This window comes from Procambarus clarkii, chromosome 89 (genome assembly GCF_040958095.1).
Source record: "Procambarus clarkii isolate CNS0578487 chromosome 89, FALCON_Pclarkii_2.0, whole genome shotgun sequence".
NCBI classification, from domain to species: Eukaryota; Metazoa; Arthropoda; class Malacostraca; order Decapoda; family Cambaridae; genus Procambarus; species Procambarus clarkii.
The window spans coordinates 4797679-4809627 of record NC_091238.1 but is presented as its reverse complement, the minus strand read 5'-3'; the positions used below and the strand labels follow the sequence as shown (position 1 = coordinate 4809627).

Below are 11949 nucleotides of genomic sequence, written 5' to 3'. Positions count from 1 at the left end.
CACCATGACCTATCCATAATGACCTACCCACCATGACCTATCCACCATGACCTATCCACCATGACCTACCCACCATGACCTACCCACTATAACCTACCCACCATAACCTACCCACCATGACCTACCCACCATGACCTACCCACTATAACCTACCCACCATGACCTACCCACCATGACCTACCCACCATGACCTACCCACCATGACCTACCCACTATAACCTACCCACCATAACCTACCCACCATGACCTACCCACCATGACCTACCCACTATAACCTACCCACCATGACCTACCCACCATGACTTACTCACTATAACCTACCCACCATTACCCACCCACCCTGACCTATCAACAATGACCTACCCACCATGACCTACCCACCATGACTTACTCACTATAATCTACCCACCATTACCCACCCACCCTGACCTATCAACAATGACCTACCTACCATGACTTACCCACTATAACCTACCCACCATGACTTACCCACTATAACCTACCCACCATGACTTACCCACTATAACCTACCCACCATGACTTACCCACTATATCTTACCCACCATGACTTACCCACTATAACCTACCCACCATGACTTACCCACTATATCTTACCCACCATGACTTACCCACTATAACCTACCCACCATGACTTACCCACTATATCTTACCCACCATGACTTACCCACTATAACCTACCCACCATGACTTAACCACTATATCTTACCCACCATGACTTACCCACTATAACCTACCCACCATGACTTACCCACTATAACCTACCCACCATGACTTACTCACTATAACCTACCCACCATGACTTACCCACTATAACCTACCCACCATGACTTACCCACTATATCCTACCCACCATGACTTACCCACTATAACCTACCCACCATGACTTAACTATATCCTACCCACCATGACCTACCCACTATAACCTACCCACCATGACTTACCCACTATAACCTACCCACCATGACTTACCCACTATAACCTACCCACCATGACTTACCCACTATAACCTACCCACCATGACTTACCCACTATAACCTACCCACCATGACCTACCCACTATAACCTACCCACCATGACTTACCCACTATAACCTACCCACCATGACCTACTCACTATAACCTACCCACCATGACCTACTCACTATAACCTACCCACCATGACTTACCCACTATAACCTACCCACCATGACTTACCCACTATATCCTACCCACCATGACTTAACTATATCCTACCCACCATGACCTACCCACTATAACCTACCCACCATGACTTACCCACTATAACCTACCCACCATGACTTACCCACTATAACCTACCCACCATGACTTACCCACTATAACCTACCCACCATGACTTACCCACTATAACCTACCCACCATGACTTACCCACTATAACCTACCCACCATGACTTACCCACTATAACCTACCCACCATGACTTACCCACTATAACCTACCCACCATGACTTACCCACTATAACCTACCCACCATGACTTACCCACTATAACCTACCCACCATGACTTACCCACTATAACCTACCCACCATGACTTGCCCACTATAACCTACCCACCATGACTTACCCACTATAACCTACCCACGATGACTTAACTATATCCTACCCACCATGACTTACCCACTATATCCTACCCACCATGACCCACCCACCATGACCTACCCACCATGACTTACCCACTATAACCTACCCACCATGACCTACCCACTATAACCTACCCACCATGACCCACCCACTATAACCTACCCACCATGACCCACCCACTATAACCTACCCACCATGACCTACTCACTATAACCTACCCACCATGACCTCACTATAACCTACCCACCATGACTTACCCACTATAACCTACCCACCATGACTTACCCACTATATCCTACCCACCATGACTTAACTATATCCTACCCACCATGACCTACCCACTATAACCTACCCACCATGACTTACCCACTATAACCTACCCACCATGACTTACCCACTATAACCTACCCACCATGACCCACCCACTATAACCTACCCACCATGACTTACCCACTATATCCTACCCACCATGACCCACCCACCATGACCTACCCACCATGACTTACCCACTATAACCTACCCACCATGACCTACCCACTATAACCTACCCACCATGACCTACCCACTATAACCTACCCACCATGACCTACCCACTATAACCTACCCACCATGACCCACCCACTATAACCTACCCACCATGACCCACCCACCATGACCCACCCACCATGACCCACCCACCATGACCCACCCACCATGACCCACCCACCATGACCCACCCACCATGACCCACCCACTATAACCTACCCACCCGACACTACACAACCCGTAGCCCGCAACAACACCACACAGGAGCAGGAGCCTTGGGGTGAGCAGACAACACTGGCACATTTTGGGCACGTTATGAGGATATCCTCAAGAACACGAGAGGTAATAACCTAGTTACAAAACTCCAGCTACTGCATAACGGCGTGTACTCACCTATTTGTGCTTGCGGGGGGTTGAGCTTTGGCTCTTTGGTCCCGCCTCTCAACTGTCAATCAACTGGTGTACAGGTTCCTGAGCCTATTGGGCTCTATCATATCTACACTTGAAACTGTGTATGGAGTCAGCCTCCACCACATCACTTCTTAATGCATTCCACCTGTTAACTACTCTGACACTGAGAAAGTTCCTTGTAACGTCTCTGTGGCTCATGTGGGTACTCAGTCTCCACCTGTGTCCCCTTGTTCGCGTCCCACCAGTGTTGAATAGTTCATCCCCCCCCCCCTTCCCACCTGTGAAGGCACAAGCAGTGGTCATTACTACACTACACGCGGTGAACAGGACGGCCTGCAAATGGGTGGAAAAACCCTGGAGTTCACAGATGAAATTGACATCTTGGGAAATGAAGTTCGACGCTTCAATAACAATGAAGAGCCACGTGCTTAATCTAGCTCAGAAGGCAGCCAGGAAACTTATAGCTAAGGCGCAACTCTCACCTTCTTGACAGCAAGGGCTGCACAACCTTATATGAAGCACAAGATCGAGAGAGAGAAGATTAAGCCACCCAAAAGGTGGCTTGGGCATGAATAGCCCATAAGTGGTGGCCCTTTTGAGCCATTTCCAGTATCAATAGATGATACTGGAGATCTGTGGAGGTGCGACTGCACCCTGCGTGACGGGAGATGTCTCCCGTCAGCACAAGATCGCTCTCATCTGGAGTATGTAGCCCTCGCCTGGATCGCCTGACCCCCATTCATCAGACTGTTGGACAAAGTGGAGAGACGGGCAAGATGGCCGTCTTGACCAAGTCTGGGGGGGAACGGTCTGGAGATCAGAGCCTGCAACACCGTCGAGACATTGTTGGTCTCACTGTTATGTACAAGGCCAACATCCTCAAAGTTCTGCACCTGGCCCAACCCCGTGGACTACTAGTAGTTGCCACCTGTAGCACGAGGCTCTCAACCTTCAACAGTCTCGTGCTGGAAGTGCCTTTCTCAAGAACATCACTCCATCAGCGATCATTCACTCCCAGGCTGACTCACATCTGGAACTTGTTTGCCCAACAGGTTGATATACGGGAGATCAGATCAAGTGATCACATGAAGGCTCTGACACACAGGTTATCTTGAGGTTATCTTGAGATGATTTCGGGGCTTTAGTGTCCCCGCGGCCCGGTCCTCGACCAGGCCTCCACCCCCAGGAAGCAGCCCGTGACAGCTGACTAACTCCCAGGTACCTATTTACTGCTAGGTAACAGGGGCATTCAGGGTGAAAGAAACTTTTGCCCATTTGTTTCTGCCTCGTGCGGGAATCGAACCCGCGCCACAGAATTACGAGTCCTGCGCGCTATCCACCAGGCTACGAGGCCCCCTTACAGGCTCATCCACAGCCTGGATGGTGGCTACAGGCTCATCCAGTTCCTTATGTTCTTATGTACCTAATGTTAAGAAATAAAGTTAATTCCTAATGATGCATATAACAGGCTCATGAAATAAATGGGTCTCTAGGAGCAGACTTCAGATGAGCTGAGTTAGGATAACAGCTCTTGCTTGCAGTTACACCAGCTACGTCATTTGACAGCCCTTATGAACCTAAGCCTTAGTCTAAGAATAAAGGGAGCAAGGGAGCGTGGTGCGGGAAAGTGTGCGAGCGAGAGAAGGGAACACTTAGGGAGAACATTTACAGTCTCCGTGGTGTAGTGGTAAGAACAGTCTCCGTGGTGTTGTGGTAAGACACTCGCCTGGCGTTCCGCGAGCGCTATGTCATGGGTTCGTATCCTGGCCGGGGAGGATTTACTGGGCGCAATTCCTTAACTGTAGCCTCTGTTTAACGCAACAGTAAAATGTGTACTTGGATGAAAAAACGATTCTTCGCGGCAGGGGATCGTATTCCAGGGACCATAGGATTAAGGACTTGCCCGAAACGCTACGCGTACTAGTGGCTGTACAAGAATGTAACAACTCTTGTATATATCTCAAAAAACATGGCTAACAATTGTAGTTCACGGGCAGTGATCCATGCATGTGTTACGGAGCCACTCACGCCGCCGCCACCAAACATATCGAACAAGCAATTGGCCAGAGCTCAAATAAATGATCTTTCAAGAAACGAGCGGGAAGCGCAAGCTCTCACACAGCGCTACAAGTGAGCACCTCACCATACCCAGCCCACGTGACCCGGGCGCCCCTTCTGAGTGGCCGCTTGAATGATGGGGCGTGACCAATCTGGAATCATTATTCATCTGACGTCACACGATAAAGATGTCTTCCGTCACAAAGGGGGAATCGATAGGCCACAGGGGCGAATATCTCCCGGACGCTTCGCCCTGCTTCCCAGAAACGTTAGCGCGAGCGACTACGTTTCGCGCTCCGTCGCGACGATCGCGGAGGGCAACGCGAGCTAAGAGATACGGCGGCGTGAAGAGAGAGCACAGTGGGTCCCGGGGAGAGGGGAGGAGGGTGGTAAGAGTGAGTGTGAGGGCCGATGTGAAGCATGTAATGTGGTCCATGGGGCCCCCCTGCACCCCACATGCACCAGGTTATGGCCCTCGGTGCTCACCCCAACACGCAACACAAGTGGAGATGTTTGTGATGTGTTTTACGCTTTGTGTTTAGCCTCATAATGGTGGAGTGTTTAGGGGCGTCTGCCTCCTGCTCTGTTTGGTTCCCGTCGGTGGCTGTGTGCTCACCTAGTTGTATTCACATAGTTCTGCTTGCGGGGGTTGAGCTCTGGCTCTTTAGACCCTCCTCTCAGCCGTCAATCAACTGGTGTACAGATTCCTGAGCCTTCTGGGCTCTATCATATCTTTGCTGATGATGCTAAGATAATAGGAAGGATAAGAAACTTAGATGATTGTCATGCCCTTCAAGATGACCTGGACAAAATAAGTATATGGAGCACCACCTGGCAAATGGAATTTAATGTTAATAAATGCCATGTTATGGAATGTGGAATAGGAGAACATAGACCCCACACAACCTATATATTATGTGAGAAATCTTAACAGAATTCTGATAAAGAAAAAGATCTAGGGGTGGTTCTAGATAGAAAACCATCACCTGAGGACCACATAAAGAATATTGTGCGAGGAGCCTATGCCACGCTTTCTAACTTTAGAATTGCTTTTAAATACATGAATGGCGATATACTAAAGAAATTGTTCACGACTTTTGTTAGGCCAAAGCTAGAATATGCAGCGGTTGTGTGGTGCCCATATCTTAAGAAGCACATCAACAAACTGGAAAAAGTGCAAAGACATGCTACTAAGTGGCTCCCAGAACTGAAGGGCAAGAGCTACGAGGAGAGGTTAGATGCATTAAATATGCCAAAACTAGAAGACGGAAGAAAATGAGGTGATATGATCACTACATACAAAATAGTAACAGGAATTGATAAAATCGATAAGGAAGATTTCCTAAGACCTGGAACTTTAAGAACAAGAGGTCATAGATTTAAACTAGCTAAACACAGATACCGAAGAAATATAAGAAAATTCACTTTCGCAAATAGTGTTAGACGGTTGGAACAAGTTAGGTGAGAAGGTGGTGGAGGCCAAGACCGTCAGTAGTTTCAAAGCGTTATATGACAAAGAGTGCTGGGAAGACGGGACACCACGAGCGTAGCTTTCATCCTGTAACTACACTTAGGTAATTACTTGAAACTGTGTATGGAGTCGGCCTCCACCACATCACTGCCTAATGCATTCCACCTGTTAACTACTCTAACACTGAAAAAGTTCTTTCTAACGTCCCTGTGGCTCATTTAGGTACTCAGTTTCCACCTGTGTCCCCTTGTTCGCATACCACCCGTGTTAAACAGTTTACCCTGTCAATTCCCCGGAGAATTTTGTAGGTAGTGATCCTGTCTCCCCTTACTCTTCTGTCTTCCAGTGTCGTTCGGTGGAATTCCACCAGCCTTTCCTCGTAACTCATACCTCTTAGTTCTGGGACTAGTCTAGTGGCATACCTCTGAACTTTTTCAAGCTTCATCTTGTGCTTGACAAGGTACGGGCTCCATGCTGGGGCCGCATACTCCAGGATTGGTCTTTCATATGTGGTACACAAGGTTCTAAATGATTCCTTACACAGGTTCCTGAACGCTGTTCTGATGTTAGCCAGCCTCGCAAATGCCGCGGACGTAATTCTTTTTATGTGGGCTTCAGGAGACAGGTTTGGTGTGATCTCAACTCCTAGATCTTTCTCTCTGCCTGTTTCATTAAGTACTTCATTTCCTATTCTGTATCCTGTGTCTGGCCTCCTGTTTCCACCGCCTAGTGTCATTACTTTGCATTTACTCGGGTTGAACTTTAACAGCCATTTGTTGGACCATTCACTCAGTCTGTCTAGGTCATCTTGTAGCCCACTATCATCCTCTGTTTCAATCCTCCTCATAATTTTTGCATCATCAGCAAACATTGAGAGAAACGAGTCTATACCGTCTGGGATATCATTTACATATATCAGAAACAGTATAGGGCCAAGTACTGACCCCTGCGGTACTCCATTTGTTACGTCTCGCCAATCTGAGACCTCACCCCTCACACTGACTCGTTGTCTTCTGTTGTTAGATACTCCTTTATAGAAGGGAGTACCTTCCCTTTCACTCCAGCCTGCATCTCCAGCTTTTTCACTAGCCTCTTGTGTGGCACTGTATCAAAGGCTTTCTGGCAATCCAAAAATATGCAGTCTGCCCACCCTTCTCTTTCTTGCCTGATTTTTGTTGCCTGGTCGTAGAATTCAATTAGCCCTGTGAGGCAGGACTTACCGTCTCTGAACCCATGTTGATGCTGTGTTACAAAGTTCTTTCGCTCCAGATGTTCCACTAGCTTTCTTCGCACAATCTTCTCCATCAGCTTCCATGGTATGCAGGTTAGGGACACTGGCTTGTAGTTCAGTGCCTCCTGTCTATACCCTTTCTTGTATATTGGGACTACATTAGCTGCTTTCCAAATTTCTGACAGTTCCCCTGTTGCCAGTGATTTGTTATACACTATGGGGAGTGGCAGGCACAGTTCTTCTGCTCCTTCCTTTAGTATCCAAGCGGAGATTCCATCTGGGCCTACAGCCTTTGTCACATCCAACTCTAGTAAACACTTCCTTACTTCCCCGCTGGTAATCTCAAACTCTTCCTCAAACTCTGTGTGTGTATTCAACTAGTTGTGTTTGTGGGGGTTGAGCTTTGCTCTTTCGGCCCGCCTCTCGACTGTCAGTCAACTGTTTACTAACTACTTTTTTTTTCCACCCCCCCCCCCACACACACACATACACCAGGAAGCAGCCCGTGATAGCTGACTAACTCCCAGGTACCTATTTACTGCTAGGTAACAGGGGCATTCAGGGTGAAAGAAACTTTGCCCATTTGTTTTTGCCGGGAATCGGGAATCGAATCCGCTCCACAGAATTACGATTCCTGCGCGCTATCCACCAGGCTACCAGGCCCCTGCGTGTGCGTGTGTGTGTACTCACCTATTTGTGCTTGCGGGGGTTGCGCTTTGGCTCTTTGGTCCCGCCTCTCAACTGTCAATCAACTGGTGTACAGATTCCTGAGCCTACTGGGCTCTATCATATCTACATTTAAAACTGTGTAAGGAGTCAGCCTCCACCACATCACTGCCTAATGCATTCCATTTATTAACTACTCTGACACTGAAAAAATTCTTTCTAACGTCTCTGTGGCTCATCTGGGTACTAAGTTTCCATGTGTGAAAAAATGTGTGTGTGTGTGTGTGTGTACTCACCTATTTGTACTCACCAATTTGAGCCTGCAGGATCGAGCATTGACTCTTGGATCCCGCCTTCCGAGCCATCGGTTGATTACAGCAATGACTCCGGTCCTATTTCCCTATTATACCTGGTTTTAAAATTATGAATAGTATTTGCTTCCACAACCTGTTCCTTAAGTGCATTCCATTTTTCCACTACTCTCACGCTAAAGGAAAACATTCCTAACATGGGGAGCCGGTCGGCCGAGCGGACAGCACGCTGGACTTGTGATCCTGTGGTCCCGGGTTCGATCCCGGGCGCCGGAGAGAAACGATGGGCAGAGAGTCCTTCACCCTATGCCCCTGTTACTTAGCAGTAAAATAGGTACCTGTGTGTTAGTCAGCTGCCACGGGCTGCTTCCTGGGGGTGGAGGCCTGGTCGAGGACCGGGCCGCGGGGACATTAAAGCCCCGAAATCATCTCAAGATAACCTCAAGATAACATCTGACTCATCTGAGTTTCCAGCATCCACCCATGTTCCACCCATGTTCCCGCCCATCAGAGCCCGGCGTCACTATCCCGCCCATCAGAGCCCGGCGTCACTATCCCGCCCATCAGAGCCCGGCGTCACTATCCCGCCCATCAGAGCCCGGCGTCACTATCCCGCCCATCAGAGCCCGGCGTCACTATCCCGCCCATCAGAGCCCGGCGTCACTATCCCGCCCATCAGAGCCCGGCGTCACTATCCCGCCCATCAGAGCCCGGCGTCACTATCCCGCCCATCAGAGCCCGGCGTCACTATCCCGCCCATCAGAGCCCGGCGTCACTATCCCGCCCATCAGAGCCCGGCGTCACTATCCCGCCCATCAGAGCCCGGCGTCACTATCCCGCCCATCAGAGCCCGGCGTCACTATCCCGCCCATCAGAGCCCGGCGTCACTATCCCGCCCATCAGAGCCCGGCGTCACTATCCCGCCCATCAGAGCCCGGCGTCACTATCCCGCCCATCAGAGCCCGGCGTCACTATCCCGCCCATCAGAGCCCGGCGTCACTATCCCGCCCATCAGAGCCCGGCGTCACTATCCCGCCCATCAGAGCCCGGCGTCACTATCCCGCCCATCAGAGCCCGGCGTCACTATCCCGCCCATCAGAGCCCGGCGTCACTATCCCGCCCATCAGAGCCCGGCGTCACTATCCCGCCCATCAGAGCCCGGCGTCACTATCCCGCCCATCAGAGCCCGGCGTCACTATCCCGCCCATCAGAGCCCGGCGTCACTATCCCGCCCATCAGAGCCCGGCGTCACTATCCCGCCCATCAGAGCCCGGCGTCACTATCCCGCCCATCAGAGCCCGGCGTCACTATCCCGCCCATCAGAGCCCGGCGTCACTATCCCGCCCATCAGAGCCCGGCGTCACTATCCCGCCCATCAGAGCCCGGCGTCACTATCCCGCCCATCAGAGCCCGGCGTCACTATCCCGCCCATCAGAGCCCGGCGTCACTATCCCGCCCATCAGAGACCGGCGTCACTATCCCGCCCATCAGAGCCCGGCGTCACTATCCCGCCCATCAGAGCCCGGCGTCACTATCCCGCCCATCAGAGCCCGGCGTCACTATCCCGCCCATCAGAGCCCGGCGTCACTATCCCGCCCATCAGAGCCCGGCGTCACTATCCCGCCCATCAGAGCCCGGCGTCACTATCCCGCCCATCAGAGCCCGGCGTCACTATCCCGCCCATCAGAGCCCGGCGTCACTATCCCGCCCATCAGAGCCCGGCGTCACTATCCCGCCCATCAGAGCCCGGCGTCACTATCCCGCCCATCAGAGCCCGGCGTCACTATCCCGCCCATCAGAGCCCGGCGTCACTATCCCGCCCATCAGAGCCCGGCGCCACTATCCCGCCCATCAGAGCCCGGCGCCACTATCCCGCCCATCAGAGCCCGGCGCCACTATCCCGCCCATCAGAGACCGGCGCCACTATCCCGCCCATCAGAGACCGGCGCCACTATCCCGCCCATCAGAGACCGGCGCCACTATCCCGCCCATCAGAGACCGGCGCCACTATCCCGCCCATCAGAGACCGGCGCCACTATCCCGCCCATCAGAGCCCGGCGCCACTATCCCGCCCATCAGAGCCCGGCGCCACTATCCCGCCCATCAGAGCCCGGCGCCACTATCCCGCCCATCAGAGCCCGGCGCCACTATCCCGCCCATCAGAGCCCGGCGCCACTATCCCGCCCATCAGAGCCCGGCGTCATCATCCCGCCCATCAGAGCCCGGCGTCATCATCCCGCCCATCAGAGCCCGGCGTCATCATCCCGCCCATCAGAGCCCGGCGTCATCATCCCGCCCATCAGAGCCCGGCGTCATCATCCCGCCCATCAGAGCCCGGCGTCATCATCCCGCCCATCAGAGCCCGGCGTCATCATCCCGCCCATCAGAGCCCGGCGTCATCATCCCGCCCATCAGAGCCCGGCGTCATCATCCCGCCCATCAGAGCCCGGCGTCATCATCCCGCCCATCAGAGCCCGGCGTCATCATCCCGCCCATCAGAGCCCGGCGTCATCATCCCGCCCATCAGAGCCCGGCGTCATCATCCCGCCCATCAGAGCCCGGCGTCATCATCCCGCCCATCAGAGCCCGGCGTCATCATCCCGCCCATCAGAGCCCGGCGTCATCATCCCGCCCATCAGAGCCCGGCGTCATCATCCCGCCCATCAGAGCCCGGCGTCATCATCCCGCCCATCAGAGCCCGGCGTCATCATCCCGCCCATCAGAGCCCGGCGTCATCATCCCGCCCATCAGAGCCCGGCGTCATCATCCCGCCCATCAGAGCCCGGCGTCATCATCCCGCCCATCAGAGCCCGGCGTCATCATCCCGCCCATCAGAGCCCGGCGTCATCATCCCGCCCATCAGAGCCCGGCGTCATCATCCCGCCCATCAGAGCCCGGCGTCATCATCCCGCCCATCAGAGCCCGGCGTCATCATCCCGCCCATCAGAGCCCGGCGTCATCATCCCGCCCATCAGAGCCCGGCGTCATCATCCCGCCCATCAGAGCCCGGCGTCATCATCCCGCCCATCAGAGCCCGGCGTCATCATCCCGCCCATCAGAGCCCGGCGTCATCATCCCGCCCATCAGAGCCCGGCGTCATCATCCCGCCCATCAGAGCCCGGCGTCATCATCCCGCCCATCAGAGCCCGGCGTCATCATCCCGCCCATCAGAGCCCGGCGTCATCATCCCGCCCATCAGAGCCCGGCGTCATCATCCCGCCCATCAGAGCCCGGCGTCATCATCCCGCCCATCAGAGCCCGGCGTCATCATCCCGCCCATCAGAGCCCGGCGTCATCATCCCGCCCATCAGAGCCCGGCGTCATCATCCCGCCCATCAGAGCCCGGCGTCATCATCCCGCCCATCAGAGCCCGGCGTCATCATCCCGCCCATCAGAGCCCGGCGTCATCATCCCGCCCATCAGAGCCCGGCGTCATCATCCCGCCCATCAGAGCCCGGCGTCATCATCCCGCCCATCAGAGCCCGGCGTCATCATCCCGCCCATCAGAGCCCGGCGTCATCATCCCGCCCATCAGAGCCCGGCGTCATCATCCCGCCCATCAGAGCCCGGCGTCATCATCCCGCCCATCAGAGCCCGGCGTCATCATCCCGCCCATCAGAGCCCGGCGTCATCATCCCGCCCATCAGAGCCCGGCG

The 11949-nt window shown here is 53.5% G+C and overlaps 1 protein-coding gene across 1 annotated transcript in view; it reads left to right on the top strand.

The window, feature by feature from the left end:
* Positions 1 to 3224: 3224 nt before the first annotated feature.
* LOC138359096 (nascent polypeptide-associated complex subunit alpha, muscle-specific form-like) overlaps positions 3225 to 11949 on the top strand; it is a 9877-nt gene continuing 1152 nt past the window's right edge. The window contains exons 1-2 of the mRNA XM_069317800.1: positions 3225 to 3661; positions 10233 to 11949. The exon at positions 10233 to 11949 is cut by the window's right edge and continues 1152 nt beyond it. Of these exons, the coding sequence (XP_069173901.1) occupies positions 3225 to 3661; positions 10233 to 11949 (2154 nt within the window). The remainder of the gene's footprint in view (positions 3662 to 10232) is intronic.